The sequence below is a fragment of the Rhinolophus hipposideros genome (genome assembly GCF_964194185.1).
Source record: "Rhinolophus hipposideros genome assembly, chromosome: 3".
Lineage (NCBI taxonomy): Eukaryota > Metazoa > Chordata > Mammalia > Chiroptera > Rhinolophidae > Rhinolophus > Rhinolophus hipposideros.
The window spans coordinates 8,157,302-8,179,545 of record NC_138049.1 but is presented as its reverse complement, the minus strand read 5'-3'; the positions used below and the strand labels follow the sequence as shown (position 1 = coordinate 8,179,545).

Genomic DNA, 22,244 nt, shown 5'->3' with positions numbered 1-22,244 from the left:
GAAACATTCGTAAGGGGAAGAAACACTTGAGGAGCCACTGAAAGTAATGTGAGGAAGATAATTAGGAAATACTCTGTAGCTCATATTCCAGTTCTATGGCATTTTACCACAAACCTCATTTTCATTTTATTGCCTTCATTCGCCCCCAAGGAACATAAAACAGTCCCTGGGGGCTCATGGTGAGTTCCTGGACACTTGGAATTTTCTGCAGCAGAGCTGAACAATGGTTCTGTTCACTGACAGATTAGTTCGGGGAAATCCAGCTCACCCTGACGGCTGTGCTGTTTGTTAGCAGGTGTCTTAGCTTTCGAAGTGTTTAAATAAGAATTCTCCCAACTCTCAATAGTAATACCATCCTGAGGAGGAAAATGGATGCTGAATCCCACGGAGGGAGGGTGGTGGTGGCATAGCGGCTTTGAGGGAGCTTAGCAGCGCATGAGTATTAAAGCCAACATGTCAGAAATTCATGGAGCATCTAGTTCTCTACCCGTCAGTCACGGTACCTGCAAGCCTTTCAGTGGAAGGGTTGGTGAGAATACAATGTAAATGGCAGCGTCATCAGAACTTGGCTCCCCTGTACTCCTGTGTACGTCACTCAGCCTGTCCATGCCCTTACTGCCCGTAAACTGTCTCCACCTCCGCCGCGCAGTCCTCTGTCGTCTGGGCACTGGCCCCTTCATGCCTCCTCTGTATGAGAACAGGACTTCCAGCTAAGGGTTGAAGCAGTGGCGTGCTGGTAAACATCTAGCAGCCAGCTCTCCAGGAACGAACAAAACCCTGAATGCGTAACTGCACACATAAGCATTATAAATTGTAATGACATAAAAAATTGTAGCACACAGTGAGAAATAATAAAATAGACAACACTCTTCGTTATAATTCTGTGTAGCCGGCTGATTCTCACAGAATGTTTTTGTTGATTTTTGCCAAACGCGTGTGTCAGCAGCCAACCGGTGGTTCCAAGTGACAATGGGGTGTAGTTCCAACATGAATGTTGGTTAATATTTTCATTTACATTTATGAGCAAGGCAAAAGTGAAACAAAAATGTATGTTCAGTGCAACGTCAGAACTTTACGTGTGCATTAATGACATGGTGATTTCTTTGCTGAATTGGATAATAGTTTTCAAATACTGCGGAAAAAATTCCTCCATTTTTGGTGCTCTTCATACTGTCACAGCTACAGCCACGACACACTTTGTAATTTAAGCCTCATTATTAACATCGCCTCCATCACTTTCTTAAGCCTGGAGCCTCGACTTGAAAGAAGAAACAAAGCTAAGTCAAAGTCAACCCTTGATTTGTGACTTTTGCTCATTTCCATGGTGTGAATATTTCCACCAGCGCCAATTTCAAGCAACCGACATAATGTCACTGACTGAATGAGGATTGGAGATAGATACACAGTAAGTAGCAGTTTAATGTTTAATAATGACCGTGTTTAACAATCAGCTCTCAATATCCCTGAAAATGTAATCATTGGCTGTCACGAGCAAGTGCGAGCTGACTTCAGACATCCCTGGTTGTGTGGGTTTTTCAGAATGCTGAACCAGCCCGGGCTCAGGCTGCACGGCAGCGTAGGGGTTGCTTAACCTAGGCACGCTAAGTGCTTCCCCCAAAGTCACTCCGCTCGTGGGTTCAGGATACAGATTGTTGTTCTTCCGTTAATTGAGCATAAATCCGTATGGAGCACCTTCTAATGCTGATACCCGCTGAGACAAGGAATCACACGGTGCATAAAATAGACAGCCCCACTTCTTGGAGCGTGCGGCCCCAGCTAGACTCTGCTGAATCTTTCCTAGGTCAACTCATCCTCTCCACTGAATGCCGAGTGTGCCGGAGCCCAGTGGAAGGGCTCGCAGTTGTGCCAGACGATAAAGAGCCACCTGATGGCTCCAGGTCCATTTTCCCCACCCAGTACCGTCAAGTCCCCTTCCCCCAGAGCTCTCGAGCCCCCCGCCACTCTTGCCTCTACTGCCTTGGCCCCAGTACAAGCCCTCATCTCTCATCTAGACTCCAGGAGCCTCCTACCTGGTCTTCCCGCTCCCTCATCCACTTTCCACTCAGCAGCCTGACTGATTCTTTTTTTTTCAAATGTACAACCCTGTTTTTCCATCATTCCACGGCTTAAAACCCTTTAATGGCAGGCATGGCGGTGAGAGGCATCAGAGCCGGCCTGCGTGGGAGGGGTGCTCACTCGCTGGGTGACTTGGAGCAAGACTGTCGCATCTCCGTATCCGCTTCCCTACTTGCAGAAGGAGGGTAATGGTGCGCATCGAATAGGGGAGATGAAGGATTACAAGAGTTGGCTTCCGTGAGGTGCTCAGAGCAGTGCACCCCATCCTTACCCTCACGATCACTGGGATAAAGACCAAAGCCCTTACCTGCCCTTGTCTGTTCCCAAGGCCTCCACTCTCAACACTCGGCCCACGGCTCTGTGTTCCAGAAGCCAATTCCTCTCCGCAAGATTTTCACCACACAGGCTCTTGCACAAGCTCATCTCGCTGCCTGCCCTGCTTCACTCAACTCAGCCCCAGAGCTCCTTCAAGACCACGTCCTCAGCAAAGCATTCCCTTGCCCCAGTCTAGGTCAAGTTTTTGTTACCTCCCTTCAGAGCACCTGTCCCCATTGTTCTCACACACACATTGGGATGAACATGTAGCAGTTCACGTCCTGTTTACACTGTGGACTCTCCGAGAGTCCCCAGTGCCTGGAACATGATAGGTTTTGGTGTGTACAAAATCTCTAATAAATAGGGTTTATCTAAGACCCACCTGAGACCACTCATCATGAGCAACGTCTCATTCAGCTAAATTCCAGCGTGAATTATAATGTGTGATCTGGATTTGACTAAAGGTAGTCCTTGGCATCAACACTTTCACCCTATTACTCGCTTTCCCCCAAACTGACAAGGGCCCTGCTTAGCTTCTGCCAAGTGTTCAGCATAGCAGGAAAAGAACAAGGATAATCTCAAGACTGTGGGGTCTTGCCAAAGTATTTTACCTGCAGGGTTGCTAGCTGTTGAGCAAGCTTGACTTCCCAAGGATTCCTAAAGATTCCAGTGGGGCAAGTAGTTTTCACAAACACCTACTGAGCACCCAGTGGATACAGGAGATCATAGCAGCTGCTTCACACACCTTGACTCTTTTCTGCCAGAAAAGACTAAACTGGAGAGGGGGTAAATTTCCCGAAGGAGAACCTGACATCAAGCAATTCTTCACTTGTAGGAATCTACCACAGGCCTCAATATATTTTGTTTATATGTTTTAAGTCCTTATGTATTAAGAAACATACTAAAGTATTGGAGTGAAATATTATCTGGGATTTGCTTAAAAATATCCCAACAACAAAAATGGTAGGGGGACTAGATGAAATAAGAACGGCAAAATGTTGGTAACTGAAGCTAGGTGAGGGGTGATGGATACATGGATGGGGAGTGAGTGAAAGGATTCATTACATTAGACACTATTTCTGAGTATGTGGGAAATTTTCCATAATGAATGTTTCTAAATAGCCTCAAAACATACATAGCAAAAATTGATGAAACTAGGGGCGGCCAGATGTCTCAGTTGGTTAGAGCGCAAGCTCTCTCAACAGGGTTGCCGGTTCAATTCCCACATGGGATGGGGGGCTGCACCCCCTGCAACTAAAGAATGAAAATGGCGACTGGACTTGGAGCTGAGCTGCGCCCTCCACAACTAGATTGAAGGACAACGACTTGGAGCTGATGGGCCCTGGAGAAACACACTGTCCCCCAATATTTCCCAATAAAATTGTTTTAAACAATTGATGTAACTATAGGAATTGGCTGAAAAGTGCACCACTGTTGTGGGAGCTTACAATATTTCTTTCAATTATAGATAGATCTAACAGTCAAAAACTTAATTTCATCGACGTAAATAAGACTTGGCACCCAACAACTAGAGAGAGAATACAAAATCTTTTGAAACATGGAACATTTATAAAAATTGATCATATACTAGGCCATAAAGCATGTATCAACAAAGTTCAAAGAATCTATCATTTAGACAATGTTCTTGTAGCAATGCATGTAAGGTATAAATCAATAATAAAAAGACAAAACTATTTAAACACTTGAAATTTTGAAATGCATTCTAAGTAACCCACAGGTCGAATAACTGTATGATAATGAATCAAAACTTGTGAAATGCCATGAAAGCAGTAGTTGGGGGTAAATTTATAGCTTAAATGCTTAATTTTACATAGGAATAAAAACTGAAAATTAGTGAGCAAAGTACACATCTTCAGACATTGGAAAAAATAAAAACTTTTTTTTAAAGAAGGAAACAGATAAAGATAACAGAATTTAATGAACATAAAACCAAAAAATACATTCAAGAAGGTTCATGATGTCAAAATTAGTTCTTGGAAAAAATTGGTGAATTTGACAAGGACCAAATCAAAAAGGGAAATAACAGGCCATCTCACTTAAGAAATGCCTGACATTTTCATTTTATTTCCCTTTCTGCTTCTAGGAAATTGATATTTGAACTGACAAATATCATACCAGCAATATTTAGCCATTTAAGTACAAGGTCGAACGATTAAGTTCATGAACTCATCCTAGAAAAAGTGCTACACACCTCATTGCTGAATATCACTACGGTCACCTTCGAAGCAATCCCCTTGGGAAGCTATGCACTGATTCCAGCGCCTAGTCCACCCTTCAAAGCAATTTTGGAACTCTTTCTGGAATGGCCATCAGAGCTGTCGTCATATTACCCTTAATGTCCTGTATGTCATCAAAATGTCTTCCTTTCAATATTTCCTTTATCTTCGCATAAATAAAGAAGTCACTGGGGGCCAGATCAGGTGAGTAGGGAGGGTGTTCCAATACAGTCATTTGTTTACTGGCTAAAAACTCCCTCACAGACAGTGCTGTATGAGCTGGTGCATTGTCGTGATGTGAGAGCCATGAATTGTTGGTGAAAAGTTCAGGTCGTGTAACTTTTTCACGCAGCCTTTTCAGCACTTCCAAATAGTAAACTTGGTTAACTGTGCAGTTGGTAGAAATTCCTAATGAATAATCCCTCTGCTATCAAAAAAGGTTAGCAACATCGTTTTTAACAAGTTCGCAAACTTAATTGTCAGACCATGTACTTCCTTTTTTGGGTTAACTCAGAAAAACTTGGGCATACCAGTAATGTTTAAGATTGCTCTCAGAGTCTTATTTATTTCACCTGTTTAAATAAATTGTTTTTGGTTTGGCATTTTTCACAGTTCTTAGTTTCAAACAAAAGGAGAAACAAGTTAAAATTAACCTAAGTTTTTATAGAGATAGAAACAAGTTACCCCCTATTCCTTTTTTTTAGTGACTATGGAACATGTGGTAAGAGACATCTAATTTGGACACATTCCTTTATTAAAAAATGTTTATTATAACATAAACATAATGGAAATTAAATATACAGAAAAGGAAAAATAATTGCAGTATACTATATGGCTCAGCTGGGCATAACATTTACATAGTCATTATATATGTGTGTGCATGTGTGTATATGTGATATTTTTATCTAGCATATCTCCTTGTGGTGAAAGAGGTAAGGTAGATTCGCATCCCACGATGCTGGAGCCAGAAGATTTGCATTGCCCTCTAGAGGCGGCTGTAGTTCAAAGGGGGGGAAAGCCTAGGCTGGAGAAGTTAGGGAAGCCTTTCCAGAGGATCCTCCTCCTGGGGTATCTTTGACATTGGTTAATAGTTCTCCTTCTGATGAGCTCTCTGTAAAATATTTGAAATATGGCATATGCTGGTCTCACCGTCTCATTACAGAAAACAAATCTGCATGTGCATTTGTTAGTTTCCTCTCTGCACTGCATTTTGGGGATAGACAGTTTCGAGCTTCATTCTTTGTCCTCCTTAGATGATCAAATACAAATGCTCGTGTTAATGAATTAAGGCCAAAACCTAACTGCAAAGTGCAGATGATCTGAAGTTACGGGAAGATTTGCAAGACTCAGCCAGCAGGAGAGCTTGGCTAGCAGACAAAAACTTGTTCTCAAATGTAAGGGGAGGGGGGAAATATGACCATAAAAGCAAAGAACAAAGAAAAGTGGGTGAAATTAGAGCATAGGGGAAGGTAACAGAAAATGAGGGAAATCTGAGAATATCTAAACACAAGTGGTCATTAGACTTGTGGGGAGCTTTGGAAAATGCACATTCCTGGGACCTATACTCTGTAATTTAGATTCAGTAGTGTAAGTTGGACTCCCAACATGTATATTTGTAAAAGTTTCCTACAAGTCATATAAGATCAGCCTTGCATGGAAACCTGTCCTGGATTCAGGGGGAAACCCACTGACATCACCTGAAACAACTGTTTCTCCACTAATTGTTGGAAAAATTCGCAAGAGGAGATGACACCATCTTTGGATAAGTCATCCATGGAAGACGTGTTGATTTGTGAGTTTTTATTTTACACACTACTGTTGAGTTTGTAGAGAATGAGAACTCCTTTGCAGGGACAGACTCCACGTGTGTGCGTGGGAAGAGTCATCTCACTTGGACACATTCTTTTATCATTAAAAAATAAATGTATTATGACGTAACCATAATGGGCTTGGTTTTAAGTGTTTTTGCATTAGGCCAAGTGGAACCCAACCAGGAGGAAAAGTGGTCCGGGAGCTGTCCGTGGTGCTGAACGCGGGAGCCGACCTTAGCCACTGACCTTCCCAGCGAGAAAGGCCTCTCGGTCCGTCCCCAAGCCCCATTTTCCTTTCTCGTTTCACCCCCAGTTTCCCCTTTCCCAATGCAGGCGACAGCGAGAGTGGCCCTTTATATTTTTGTCCTGGGCGGCGTTAACCGTGTGCTGGACCCCCCCCCCCCCCCCCGTTCCTTCTCCGTCTCCCTGGGAGGCGGCCGATGGGCGCGGCACCCTGCCCTCCTTAGGCCCCTCGGCGGGGCGGCGGGACCGGGAGCCACCCCCCCCGGGCCGTCTCCCCGCGTCGTCACGGCGCTCCCGAGCGCGCTGCCCCCCCTCCGCCCGCCCTCTCCCCACCTCCCCCGTCACCTGCTCCTCCCCCTCCTCGGTCCCGCCCCGAGCGCAGCAGCCGCGGCTCCCGGAGCTGGGAGGAGAAGAGGGGGCGAAGGCCGCGAGACGACGGGCGGGGCAGCGGGGGGGGCGAGGGGCCGGCGGGGAGGCGGCGGCGGCCGGCGCGGGCATGGACGCCGAGGACCCTGCCTTGGAGCCCCCGCTCTGCAGCGAGCTCAAGCGCCTGTGTCAGCGGCTGCGGGAGGCGTACCGCGAGCTGAAGGAGGGCCTCGCGCCTTACAGAGATGAGCGCTACTACCGGTAGGCGCGCGTGGGCCTCGCGGCTGCGGGACGCCCGCATCCCGGGGCGCCCGCATCCCGGGGGCGCCCGCATCCCGGGGGCGCCCGCATCCCGGGGGCGCCCGCATCCCGGGGACCCCCGCATCCCGGGGGCGCCCGCATCCCGGGGCGCCCGCATCCCGGGGCGCCCGCATCCCGGGGGCGCCCGCATCCCGGGGGCGCCCGCATCCCGGGGGCGCCCGCATCATCCCGGGGACGCCCGCATCCCGGGGGCGCCCGCATCATCCCGGGGACTCCCGCATCCCGGGGACCCCCGCATCCCGGGGACCCCCGCATCCCGGGGGCGCCCGCATCCCGGGGACGCCCGCATCCCGGGGGCGCCCGCATCCCGGGGGCGCCCGCATCATCCCGGGGACGCCCGCATCCCGGGGGCGCCCGCATCATCCCGGGGACTCCCGCATCCCGGGGACCCCCGCATCCCGGGGACCCCCGCATCCCGGGGGCGCCCGCATCCCGGGGACGCCCGCATCCCGGGGGCGCCCGCATCCCGGGGGCGCCCGCATCATCCCGGGGACGCCCGCATCCCGGGGCGCCCGCATCCCGGGGGCGCCCGCATCCCGGGGACGCCCGCATCCCGGGGACGCCCGCATCCCGGGGGCGCCCGCATCCCGGGGGCGCCCGCATCCCGGGGACCCCCGCATCCCGGGGGCGCAGAGCCGGGGCGTGGGGCCGCCCCCCGCCTCCGCTGCTCCGGTCCGGGGTTAACGGGCCACCCCTGCGGCCGCCCCCTCACCCCCGGCAGGCGCCCAGCTCCCGGGAGGCTGGGGACCAGGGGACGAGCGCCTGGTCCTGGGCCTCTGGCTGCAGAGCCCGCGTCCTCGGGGTCAAGGACAGGTCCGGGCGGAGGGGGTGACGAGCTTTCTCATTCCCTAGAAACCCGACCCCAGATCCTCATATGCCGCGCCAGGAACCCACGGGGCTTTCGCCCCTGTGTCGCGCTCCTCCCTCCCTTCAATCCCTGTCATCCTCCCCCGCCCTCGCCGCTGCCTCCAGCCCCCGCAGTGTCGCCCGGGCCTTGCTGAGGACTGGTCTGGGGAGACCATCGCTCCTCTGAGGCCTGGCTATGGGGGGAAGACCTGGCCTCTCCTCTGAGACGCTCGGGCCCGGCGCCGCGGTGGAAACCTCTGAGGCCGGGTGGCTGCTGAGGGTCAGGGACCAGTGGTCTCGGGGCCGAGGGCGCCTCGGTGACGATGCTGTGGGAAGCCCGGCATCTGCACCCTCTTCAGGAGCTGTCGGTTTGGGCTTATCTGTGTTCACCTCTGTCTGCCTCGCCTGCAGCCTCGCTGAGAGCACCCGCCCCTTCCTCCCCTGCCTGGTTGTTCCGATGGGAAACAATGTCCATCGCCTAAGCCTGGATTTACCTGATGTGTTGCCAAGTGATGAAAAGACCCTGTCAGGGCCTTGGAACTGGAGTCTAGGTTGATTTTGTTCCCAAGTACCTCTGTGCCCCTGGGGAGGTTACCTGCTAACTCTGCACTTGGAGTTTCCTCATCTGTAAAATGGGAAGCTTGAACCAGAAGGTTTCTGAAAGTTGGGATTCTAATCACAGTTACTCATTCTGTGCCTCAGAGTGGCAAGTTATTGCGTGGCCATCTCCGAAGTGGTGGTGGCCGTCGTTGTATGCATACCCTGTGCCAGCAGCCACGGGTACGTGCTCAGGAGAACATGTAACACACTTACATCAAGTCTTTCCCAAAGCCCGTGGCTTCCCAGGGGCTCACCGGCAGTCTATTACTGAACAACATATTGGTCACAATACTGAGTGGTGTTTTAAAAAATGTAGTTCCAAGATCACATGGTGTAACCTTTCAATGTGCCTCAAAATCTGTCTCATGCAGCCTCCTGGGGGACAGTCTGAGGAAAAACCCTACAGATAGTTTCAAATCTTATTTTTGATATATGTTCCAATCTCCTTTCCCACTAATTTCCTCCCACTCTAGTTTTCCCCCCTGTATTTTATTTTCTTGAGAACATATCTTTGGCAAAAGAGCTAGTGAATAGCAAAATGGTCTTCATGCAGATAGCACAGGAGAGAACAAAACCACGTCCCTCATTCGTCCCCAGCAGGGTCACCCTTTATTCGTCCCCTATTTAGTCCACTCATAGTTACTGTGCATTTTCTATGCTTCTGCTGTGGTCCTAGGTGTTGAGGACACGGCAATGAGCAAGGCAGACAGGGTGCCTGCTGTCGTGGGGCTGATAGATAACAAACAAGTGGTTACATATTTCTACGAGTCCTAGGGAGATAATAGACCAAGTGACATGATAAAGCGTGATGGGGGTGCTACTTCAGAGAAGGTGGTCCGGGAAGGCTCTTTGAGATGACAATTGACTAAGAACTGAAGAATGAGTTGCCCACTAGATAATGAGCTGAGGAGGAAAGTTCCAGAAGAGGGATGACAAATGCAGTGTCCCTGAGACCATAAAAACATGGTATGTTCAGGGAACAGACAGAAGACCAGTGTGTCTGGAGTCTAGTGGTCAGAGGTGGATGAGGCTGGGTCGTCCAGGGCCTTGAAGGCCAGCGTGAGGGTGATGGGTGCCATTGGAGTTCCAGTGTGAAGCCAGTGAAGGATTTGAAGTAGCAGGAGCAGTTTGGCTGTCTGTCCTACAGCAAGCATTTGAATCTTTGCTCCAGAAGCGACTTCACTAGTTGAATTGGATCCTGAAGACAAATCCACCATGGTTGGGAGGGGCCAGTGATGAATTCCAGCCCCCTGCCTGAGAACAATTAGACTGCAGAATGCTTTATAATACTGTGTGTTGGTAGAGCAGTTAGGCTGAATCACAAAGACTGTTTTATGGTAGGGAAAAGTCTTAGTCACGGAACTATCTCCCACTGCCCCAGTGAGTGTTTGTATCAGGGGTTGTGCCTTTACAAAGCTCGGTGAAACACTTTTGGGTTTTGACGTTGGGAAGCTGATAGTTCCAGTTGCTGCACCTGTCCAGCTGGGAGATGAACGTGCTACTATCATTTTTGCTCCTACTCTTCTCACCATCTTCGTTTCCTCTTTAGTGATTTATGCACCAGCCCATTTTTTCCCTGGAGGACCGGGGACTCACCACATGTAGCTAACAGTTTCCTCATAACAGGGCACAGGGGGGACAGCTGTAATGCACTGTTTTCGAAAGATGATTGGCCTCCATTAGCTGGCATGGCTCTTTGCATATTAGCTACGTATTTCTGGCATTACTGAAAAACGGCAGCTATGTGATCAAAGGACTCAGAGTCCTTTTCATAAAATGAGAGATGGCAGTTGTACTGCTTGCTAGGAAAGGGGGAACCAGCAGCGTGTGGGTGGAAAAGCAGTAGGCTGGGCATCTGAAATCCTGGGTTCCAGTCCCAACTGTCCCCGTTGCCAACTCCCTGGCCTTAAGGAAATCCTCACAGTTTACTGCTGACCAGTTTCCACAGCAGAAAAATGAAGTAAGGATGTTGTGAGACTCAAGTGCTTTATGAAGACGACACTGAAGATGCTTTCAGACACAGATACAGAAAGGCCAAAGCAACCGGCCCAAACCAGAAGGTAGTGGATTGAGTTCATGACGTCATTAATTCTTGCTCTTTATCTTGGCTGCAGTTGGCCGCCACTGGCCACTCCTAATCATGTGGGCTCTTGCTTCTCATTCACACCCATGGCAGAGGACTGGCTGATTTTCTCTAGTGCTCTAAAAAGGAAAGGAAAACTTGAAGCCCCTGGCACAACTTCTTGAATCTCCACTATTCCCCCACCAAAATGGTGACAATGAAGAAGACAGATGTGTTGATGAGGATGGGACTCGCATGCCCTGCAGATGGGAGGGTACACTGGTGCCCTCGCTGCGGAGACTGTCCTACAGTGTCTCCTACACTGCTTTACACATCGCATACACATGCCTTTGGCCCCGCAATCCCTCTTAAGCGTATACCCTACAGAAAGGCACACAGTTGTCCATCAAGGGACAGGTAGTACAGTGTTCACAGAAGCACGATTTGTCATACTCCTAAACTGGAAAGCAGCCAAACACTCATCAACAGTAGAATGGGGAAACTTGGCTCATTCCATAATGGGATATAATACAGCAATAAAAGTAAACAACTTATAACTGCACACAACAATAGAGAGGAGTCTCACACACACACAATGTGAGCCAAAGAAGCCAGACACAGGGAGTACATTCTGTTTGATTCCATTATATAAAAAAGTATAAAACAAGCACAACCACTCTCCACTGCTAGAGTCCAAGATTACGCTGAGGGGACAGTGAATGGAAGGGAGCAGAAAACGGTTTTCTGGGCGCTGGTAATATTTTGCTTTTTGATCTGAGTGTCGGTTACACAGGTATATTCAATCTGTGAACATTTATCGAGCTGTATGCACAATCTGTGTACTTTCTGTATGTTTATCCTTCCATAGAAAGCTGAAAAGAAAGCCGACTCCTGTGTCTCATTGATGTCATTGGGGCCTTCCCTTTACTGCCCTTTACTGCCTTGGCAAGGGGATGGAATTAGACTTCGGTACCCAGAGAGCCCAGGAGCGGAAGGTGGAGCCCCTTCCCCTCAGGCATAGGTCTCCAAGGCAGGAGGGGCACACAGCTAAACCAAAGCGGGATTCTGTTAGGAACAAGATGTGGGGAATGCATGCCAGGCAGGCAGGCAGCTATGTGCATGGCACACATGGTGAAGGGCACAGAAACGTGAAGGGCAGTACATATGTCCCTCTAGAGCTCAGTTCTTGGAGAATTTGTGCTTGGCCATTTCACTGGTCCATATTTCATTTCTCGTGTTAATACTTTACCTCTGTAAAGTATGGGAGTAATGAAGTTGGGCTTGGGTTTTCTGGGCCAGTGAAGAGACATCCCGGGGCTGTCCTCACCCAAGAGGCTTCCGGAAGCAACATTTCATCACCTCAGTGAATTCATCAGGGCCCGGGCCTGGCTCTCCGCTGACCTGTTTAGCCAACCCACGGGGAGAAGACCTGTTTCCAGTGAAGGCTTCACATGAACGAAGCTCTGGACTAATGTACAGAATCAGATGCCAGTGTATTTAACTGGCTGATGCAGATCATGAGAACACAGATAATGGTGGACATGGCTCAGGGCTGGGAATTACTTAAGTCAGAGATTCTTCATACTGGCCACGTCGCCGAATCACCTTGGGGAGCTTTTGAAAGCACAAATGCCCAGGCTGTACCCTCAAGGATTATGATTTAATTAGCCTGGCGGGGTCTCTGGGGGATGGAGAACCACTGAAGGGTGAGTGGAATGTTCGAGAGTTGCAGGCTGAGACAGCTTGGTGCATCTACTCCTCCGTGGACAGGAATATCAGAGGTCATCCATCAGTCAGGGCTCCCTTCCTCCTCCACAAAGCTCAGTGGCGAAGGTCAGCGATGACCTTGGCTGATTCTCTCTTTACCACGCTTCTAGGCTGACCAACCTGCCTTTTTGGATTGTTACATATAGTCAGATTACAGTCAGGTGTAAAGGTCTGAGACCCCTTCTTTTTTGTTTTTAATTTTATTGGGGAATATTGAGGAACAGTGTGTTTCTCCAGGGCCCATCAGCTCCAAGTCATTGTCCTTCAATCTAGTTATGGAGGGTGCTGCTCAGCTCCAAGTCCAGTCACCATTTTCAATCTTTAGCTGCAGGGGGCACAGCCCACCATCCCATGTGGGAATTGAACCAGCGACCTTGCTGTTGAGAGCTCATGCTCTGACCAACTGAACCATTCAGCTGCCCCTCTGGAAACTCAGTGGCAGTTCGTTGTTTTCAATCTAGTTGTGGAGGGCGCAGCCCCCTGGCCCATGTGGGAATCGAACCAGCAACCCTGTTGCTCAGAGCTTGTGCTCTAACCAACTGAGCCATCCAGCTGCCCCAAGAACCATTTTTTTAAAAATTAAGGCCAACTTGCATATCTCTACCCCAACCCATCCGTACTGTTTTTAGTGTTGACATTTCAGTAGGCAAACTGTTCTCCTTGTTTTCAAGTTATTGGAGAACCCTCACTGTGACTCTTGTGTCCTGACACGTCTCTCTGTCTTTCGCTTCTTTTGAGGTGGGTAGAAATGATAAGTAGCCCTGATGAGACTGTGATTTTTAGAACCAGCCACTCTATCTCCATCATGTCAAAGGTAGACAAAGAATTCCATTAAACCTGCATGGCTCAGTGAGGGAGGCTGGTGCTGTTGTTTTTGGGGGCAAAATACAGGCCCAGGTGAGCCAGGGTCCAAGAACCTGAGCAAACACATGCATGAGGGCCCAGTGGTGGTGCCAGGACAGTCAGCTCCCCCAGATATAGCCATGTCTTCGTGCTTTCCCCCCAGGGCAGCACCCGTCCCCCTCTACTCCTGATGGCTCTCCCCTCCCAAGCTCTGGGATCTCTCTCCATCATTTATCCCCTCTTGTTCTCATGTCTCAGTCTTTCCCTCCACTCTGACTCTTTCCCATCTGCTTACAACTCTTTGTCCAAACAAACTCCCTCAGCCCAGCCTCCTTTGGGACGACCACACTACCTTCTTCAACGCGTCGGTCTGTCTTCTTCCCCCCACCCCACCATGTTGTCATCTCAAGGAGTCAAAGATGGCCCCTGCATGGCGGCTCCCATGTTGTTTGTTTCTTCACTTATTTTATAGAAGTTGCTTAACTCACTCCCACCGGTGACTAACTCAAAGTCTTACACACCCAATTGCTTTAACTATCACCCAAAGAAGCGTATTTTTAGCCATTTAGAGTCTGCCTGCCTTGCTTACCTGGGAAGATATTGCACCTAACATCTTCTGGTCATAGATGTGACAAACCCTGTAGCTATAACATACCCCAAACTGTCTCTGCCCTTTGGAGCTCTGTGAGCCAGTCTGCTGGCCTTACTGCTCAGTGACCGGACATGGATCCGCCTCTCTGAGTCCCCTCTGCCCCTTCTGGGAGGTGGCTGGCTCTGACCACTGTCCCTGAATGGTGTCATGTGCAGTCTGTCCGAGTGCCAGGCAGTGAAGCTGCTGTCCAACACTGCCACCTGGTGGTCTGTCTTTTCCTTGATCGGCCTTGAAAGCGTGGAACTCACCACACGTCTGGGAGCTGCTCTTGCCCATGTCATCAGTGACCTCTAAGCCTCAAACCCAGAGGCCCCTTTCAGGCCCTGGCTCTGTACAAGCCTGAAGGATCTGACCCGAAGCTGGAACCCTCTTTTGTCCCTGCAGGGGCTCCAGCAACGCCCTTCTCGCATCTTCCCCTCCTACCTCCGCATCTTCCGCCTGATTTCCAAGCTTCTTAGGCAGAGTCTCTTCCTGTTTATTGTTTGAACTTAAAATGGATCCTACATTTCCCTAAAGTCATGGTGTTATGACTAAAGCATTCAACATCCCCAGCAAAAGTACTTGGAGATATTACTGTTTATTACCTCAAACCACCTGTCACGTGGCTTACACATAAGACAGAATGACTCTTTCCTCCAGGCATTATTGGTGTGCAAATTGAGAAAAGTTGTGTCATATGAACCAGATACTAGCAGCTCTCATTATCTGTCCGGCAGCTTTCCAGGTCAAAAGGAGATGATGAGCACGGGCCCCCAGAGCCTAGACGTGGATCTTTGTCCCCCTGGGAACCCCAGTTAGAGCATCAGAACATGCTCCCAGTCATTCCATGACTTCCATTCTTTGTCCTGGCCTTGGGACAATGTCTTGAAGCCAGGTCCGATTCAGGAACATTTGGGGTGTTTCTCAATAAGCTGTATGGTCGAGAAAATAGAATACTCAGGTGAGATTCAAAATTTAAATTCAAGTCCAAGGCCAAATCCGCGAACCTCTCTATTGGATTGCTCACTGTGAGAGGACAGTGTGCCACCTGCTCTCACAGTCTCACAGCGAGTCGGAGGAAGATTGGCAGCAGTGGGGAGTCTTCTGACATCCTCGCCTGGCCCAGGAAGGGCATGAATGTTCTGCTTCTCGGGGATGAGGACCTGGGTTAGAAATGGCAGTGTGTGCTGGTTGCCAAAAGACTGAGTCACCTTTCCCACCTGCCTCTGCCCGTGAGCCGTCTTCTGGTCTGGGTCTGATGTGTGCCTTCTAGTTTTCAATGTGTAGATTTCTGCAGTTAAGACTTTAACTTTCTTTCTTTTTCCCTGGCCTTGGGCTGCCACAGGCATGTTTCAGAATGTCATGGTGACCTATGAAGGATCTAAAGAAGGGGTTTTAGAGGGATTTCTTGATGTTACGGCATGGACTACACATTGGGTTACGGATAGCACTGAACAGGGGATCTATAATTTATTAAAAAATGAAGACTCATCTCCTCTGCATTCTTTGAATATGAGACTGATTTATTTGTGGGGATCATGTGATCTGAGAATACTCAAGTTTGAAGGACCTTATTGGTCAGATATTGGCCAACCTCTTTCCCGCTGAAGTGTCCATGAAAATGGTATTCCCTCTACCTCTATCTCCACTAAACTAGCTCTAATTATGACACTGTTCCCATATTAAGACAGATTTCAGCTTCCTGTAACTTTCAGTTACGGGCTCTTTCCTGCTCTCAGGATGTGGCATCCAGAACTAATCCCTCTGTCTGATGGTTGGCCCAGGACAGAAATGGGCATATCATACCTCCCTTGATCTAGAGGTGGTATTTCTATTTATGTGGTTCAATACTTCATTCACCTTATTTTCCCCTCCAGGTTTGAACATCATTTCCAATCTTGAGTCTGTCATCTTCTCTTGGCTCTTCCTCTAATCATAAAGCCAGAGGCTGATAGATTTTGAGGCTATATTGTTGAGTATATTTGTGTATATAATAGACTTCTCTTCTTGCCCTTTTGTCCCTTGAATTATATTGTCAGATATTAAAATTGCTACCCTGTTATTGTGTACTCACCATATGTCAGGTCCTTGGCTAAGAATTTACATGTATTGTCTTCCTTGTTGAATCTTCCCAACAACCCTATGAGGAAAATGAGGTGTACAAAGACCAAGTAATTTGTTCATGGTTACATTTTAGAGCCAGAATTCAAACCCCAATCTGTTTTTCCTCACAGTCCTTGCTTCTAACCACTGTGGTAGAAGATTCCAGAATTTAGATGACTCAGAAACAAGATCTGTGCAGCCCTCAACAAAGCACTGACTAAAGATAGGGCATTCAGGGGGCCGCCAATTAGCTCAGTTGATTAGAGCTAATAATATCAAGGTTGCTAGTTCAATCCCCACATGGGCCACTGTGAGCTGCATCGTCCTGTAAAAAAAGAAAAAAAAATACTTACTTGGCAGGGAGATACCATGATCACGAAGGTGGTTTTCCCAGGGCGAGGCTTGTCCATTGCACTCTGGATGTGCTCACCCCTGCGATTTCCCCAAATGTGGGAAACTCGACTGCATAATTTGTGGTAGTGGGGGACTGCGTTTGCGCTCTTAAAAAAAAAAAAAAAAAGATGGGGTATTCAATTATGGGTATGCTGGGAGGGCTGGGACGTGGAATTAGAACTGTTTGGTACCGAGAGCAAAATCCAGTGGACAGAAAGCAGATTATGGAAGAGGCCACAGGCAGATGGCCAGGAAAAAGTTGTGTTTGGAAGCTCCATGTTGTGCCTGGCAATGGGGAACCAGGAGCAGGAAAGTCAGGTGGCTGGTGGCAGTGAGGGTTCTCACCCTCCTGTACTAAGGCTCAAAGAAAGGACTCCAGTCTTTGTAGAAGAGAGGGCCTGACATGAACAAAGCACGCATTGTCTTCTTTCATTCTCCCAACCAGTGTGTGTACCTGGGGACCCTGTTCAGTGCAGATTCTGGTTCAGTAGCTCTGGGCGAAGAGTCTGCTCTCAGCTGATGCCTGTCTGTGAACCACAGGGAGTTGCAAAGCATTTGACACTTCTACCTTCGTGTAGAGGCCTAGAAGTTCTAGAATGTTTCAATGGTGTCAGGCATAGAGAATAAAACAAAATTCCATTTATCAGAGCTGGATCCAAAAGTGGGAAAGAAAAAAGAATAAGGCAGAAGCTCCATTGTGAGAACTTGGTCTGGAAAAAAAAAGTCGAAAGAGTCTTCTTAGAGCAATGCAGGGTCAGTGTAACAGCAGAGGCAGCATGAAGCCGAATTCCATAGGGCTCTGAAACTTTAGCCTGCGTAAGAGCCACTGTGGAACTTGTTTTCATACATGAGGATTCCTAGGTCCCACCCCACTCAGAGACTCTGGCTAGTTCAGCCTGGGCATTGGGACTTTTTAAGGCTCTCCAAGTGATTCCCACTTCAGCAGATTTTGAGGCCCACTGTCCTAAACTAATTTGCTCCTCTGTCCTTTTGTCTCAGCTGCCTGGGAGCCCCCAGTCTTTGATCAATACCAGTACTCCCCTCTCTGCTTGCACTGATCATTTGCAGGAGGAAATCACCTCCAGGCAGGCATTAGTGGACGTCACCATTACTGTGAGATCATGGACCTCAGCTGGGCCCTCAACAAAGTCCCCAAAGCCCACTAGGTTTTCCTAGGCCACTCGTTTCCCCAGTTTTTGCAATAGCAATTTAAAAACTTCTCCACCCCTTTGCATTGGATCCAGTGGACAGGAACCTTAGATCTGCTGGGTGCATATCTGCCCATCCCACTGCCACCATGGCCTGTGCCTTGCTTCCCTACTGAGCCACCCTGGTGAAGGTTCACGTAGTTCCCAGCCCCTGTGCCCTCCACCTCATAGACCAAGGAGCCCCCACAGCTGACTGAGGATGCCATTTTGGATGCCCAGTCTTCAGGTGATACAGCCCCAATGTCATCTCACTACATTCCCAAGGGAAACCCCCAGCGAGAACCGCCCAGTGGAGCTCAGTAAACACACCAAACCACAAAAGATCATAAACTGTTGTTTCAAGCCACCAGAGAAGGTGCCATCTAAAATGGCCCCCGGTGACCCCACACCTGGTATTCACGCCCTTGATGATCCCCACTCCTTGAGTGTTGGGTGGACCTGTGATTTGCTTCTAAAGAAAGGAACAGAGCAAAAGTGATGGGATGTCGCTTATGAGATGAAGTGATTTCCATTTTGCTCTCACTCTCACTGGTTCTTCTCATTTGCTCACTTGGATGAAGCAAAGCTACCATGTCGTAAGCTGCCCTCTGGAGGCCCACATGCCAAGGAGCTGAGAGTGGCCTCCAGCCAACAGCCCAGGAGGCACCAGATCCTGCCAACAACCCTGTGTGTGACCTTGGTGGCTGGTCCTTCCCCAGTTGAGCCTTGAGAAAGCTTCAGCCCCGGCTGACACCTAACCCAACCTTTGAAAGAGCCTGAGCCAAGGGACCCAGTTAGGCTGTGCCCAGATTTCCAACCCACAGCCACTGCCAGATAATAAATGTTGTTTCAAGCTACAAAGTTCTGGGGTAATTTGTTATGTAGTAATAGGTAACTAACTAATACAGCTACTGCATGTGAGGGTAGTTTGTTAGGCAGCAATATATAATGGGAACAAGTATAATAATAAGAAAGCCAAAACAACCAATTTATAGTGTCAGTAACTGTTGAGCAGAAGAATGTCTGTGCTCCTGGTAAGCTTGATAAGCAAGATAAGGCATTTGAACCAATAGGAGTTAGACCCTTGCTTCTAAGGATCAGTTCTTAGGAGTAAAGAAGATACTGAGAGAAGTAAGCTCCCACATTTGATGCTACAAGTGGGCAGAAAGGCGTGAGGCCGTCTTCAGATGACGGGAGGGGCTTGTGGAGGAAGGCAGTACAGGGAGGGAACTGAGCCCCTGATGGAGGAGCCTCAGCTCATGCTCTGCTTGTTGGAGAGAAGGTGAGTCAGCTGAAGATGGCAGTCCAGGGGCTGTCAAACCACAGGCCAAGAGATGTCACTCATGTCAACTCTCATCAACTAGAGTCATGCTTAAGGGAAGGTCAAGACTGAGATTTTCTTGCCTTAAAACAAAGAGTAGGCAATCAGAGTTGTTGTTACCGAATTCTTGTATAGTCTGTGCTGATTATACTGATTATATATAGGTCAATTTTCCTTTTAAATAAATCTTCTATTTAGAGGTGTTGTGGACCAAATTTTGTGTCCACTGCATTCACAAGGGAGACCTAATGAAGTTAAGAGATTTTCTCCGGAACTACTGGTAAGAACCCAAGATGGGTAAAAACCTTCAAATTCATGTGTTGAAGTCCTAATCTCCACTGTGGCTGTATTTGGAGTAAGGAAGTAATTAAGGTTAAATGAGGTCATAAGGGTGGGCCCTGATCTGATAGGATTAGTATTTTTATGAAAAGAGACATGCTCTCTCTCTTTTTGCTCATGCACACACCAAGGAAAGGCAGCAGAAAGACAGCTGTCTGCAAGCCAGGAAGAGAGCCCTCACTAGAAATTAAATTGGCCAGAACCTTGGACTTCTAGCCTCTAGAACTGTGAGAAATTAGATTTCTGTTGTGTATGGTATTTTGTAATGCAGCCCAGTTGACTAAACAATGGGTTAGGGAGAATTGGAATAAGCTTTTTCTGTTTTGTTCTTATTTAACTCAGTGCCCAACTAGAGCATGAATATTCAGTGTTAGGCATTACTGATTATTATTAACAAGATAGGTGAGGAGATCATAAAAGTATATTTACAAAATGCTAGACAAATGTCACTTGTTAAGTTGGGAGGTGAGTACAAGTCCTTGGAACAGACAACTGATTTCCTCAGGTATCAAAGGGATTTGCAGATGGGCCCCTTGAGTTGTTGCTACCAACTTTGAGAAAGTGCAGTGAATGGAGTCAGCGAACTCCAGACGGGTGGGCTTGACTCTGGTCCTGTTCTAGAAGGGAATTATTTAAACAGATGGTTTGTTGGCCTTTAGAATATGACATGAACATTAGGTATGAGTAGGGGTTTTTCTAAGAATAGGTGGTGTCAGACCAATCTAATTTCTGACAACTTGGCCCTTTTTGAAAGAAGTGAGGGTTTCAAATGCATACATACTCACTTACCCATAGATCAAATTTCCCAGTTAAATGATATTATTTGGAAATACTGTGGACATAGTATAACTGGATTTTAGAAGCCTTTTAAATAAATAAATATGGGTTGAGTGTCTCTGATTAAAGAGACAGTAGCTGGTGGCCCTTTGCAGCTGATCTCAGCTGGTCAGCATGGCCCAGTCACATTCATGAAATGCATGGGACACCAACACTGGAGGTCCAACGTTGGGGTCAGGTCATCCTGGGTTCTTACCAGAAGTCCCTGAGAAAATCGCTTAACTTCTTTAGGCCTCAGTTTCTTATCTGTAAAATGAGGATAATGGCCATTGATAACTCATCAAGTTGTTCAGAGGATTCGTTGGTAGAGGCCAGGAGGCTGAATGGCTGGAAGCTGCCAAAATATGAACTCATTCTTAGGCCGATACAGACCCCATCTGAAATGTGTTGCATTCTGAACTTAAAGAGGAAGTTTCCAAACAGAGGCATGCTCAGGGGAGGGAAGGCTGGAGGTGACCTGGAGGAAACTCATGAGACGCAGGTTGACAGATCAGAAGAGCTTTCTCGGAGCCTCAGGATATGTTAGGTCCCTCTCCCTTCATCATATACACTGTCACCGCACCCTTCTATTTCCTTTTCCATCCTCGATAATGTTGGAAGAAAACATAAATGAGAAAAAGTGTGATCTAAGTGACACTGGACAGCAGCTGAGGGGTTAGGACCAATAGGGAGAAGTTACCCAGAGATGTTAACTCTTTTAAAACCTGGAATCATATGAAAACAGCAGGGGTCTGTGGAGATGTCACAGGAGAGACCAGGCATCTGGCACAGTCCTTGGAACAGGTATTTCTGCACCAGCTAAGGCTGCTTTGGGTGGGAGGTAAAAACTGCCTGCCTCTGGCCACATGCATACAGCAAATGCGTCTGTTTAGTCCTCTCAGAGTCTAATCTATTTTCTGAATTAGTTTCCAACATTTTAGAACCGGAAGGTATCACAAGAAAAATCATATGTGAAGTCCAGCTCTTTCTGAGTGCTGAGTGGCAGCTGCACCTTAAACAATGCCCTTTCCCTCTGAATGTCTGTGAAAAGGATTCCAGAAATAATTTCTTGTTATGGTTCCTTGAAGAGTTGGGGTTTAGGATTCAGACTGCTGATGGAATTTCTTGTCATAATTATGCACCCTGTTCAGACTGCTGCTTTGCCTGCTATCTATTCCCCCTTTCCCTCCAAATTCCTAACTTCCCTTCCCTCCCTGGAGATCAGCCCAAATGTCATGCATTCTCTCGCCTACCTTTTCTCCACCCAGTCCTAGGTGAGCTAAGTGCCCTTCCTCAGTGCAGCAATCTCTGCTTGTCACACTTAGTTTGGTTAACTTTGCCTGTATGTTGCTGAGGGCCGGTCACTGTATCTTATTCATATTGGTATCTTCCGCCAATACTAAGCTTGTTGACAGTTTAGTGAAAGAATGAAGATACATTAGGAAGGAAGCTTGAGTCTTTTATTTTCCTCATTCAGTTTGACTTTAAATCCAGAGCAACATGGGGATGGGACATTTTGACCAATGCTCCAAACAGATCTTCGAAAATATCCAAACCGTGGCTCTCCTCCGTTCTTGATTACAGAAATGCAGAACTGTGAGCCAAGATCCTAACTCAAGAAGGTGCTCTTGGTCGGCTAATCTCTCATGCGGTGTAGCAACAACTGCCACAGCGATTGTGCTGTGACACTCATTCCTAGTGCACCGTAGCAGATCCAGGACTTGCCCCTCAGTCACCTTTCCAGCTCTGTGGAATGAGGGAGCCACACCGGCGTCCTTCCTGGGTGACAGCGCTTGTACTGGGGATGGGAAATCTGCATCCTGTGGTAGCTGTAGCCTACAAAAGGTTTTCAGAAGGTACCAGAAAAAGTTCTCCTGTCATCACGTATGGGTGTCAGAGTTTTGCCCTGCATTTTAATCTCTTTGCAGTCACGAACCTCTGGGAATATGGAAAGCTATAGATTGTCT

At 48.1% G+C, this 22,244-nt stretch overlaps 1 protein-coding gene across 2 annotated transcripts in view; it reads left to right on the top strand.

Annotated features, from left to right (window-relative positions):
• The first annotated feature begins 7,151 nt into the window (after window positions 1-7,151).
• The window catches only part of TMEM181 (transmembrane protein 181), a 63,603-nt gene continuing 48,510 nt past the window's right edge, over window positions 7,152-22,244 (top strand). The window contains exon 1 of one of the 2 annotated variants that reach the window (XM_081035165.1): window positions 7,152-7,309. In XM_081035165.1, coding sequence (XP_080891291.1) covers window positions 7,179-7,309 — 131 coding nt within the window. In that variant the 5' untranslated portion in view covers window positions 7,152-7,178. The remainder of the gene's footprint in view (window positions 7,310-22,244) is intronic. The other variant, XM_081035167.1, reaches the window with a different exon arrangement.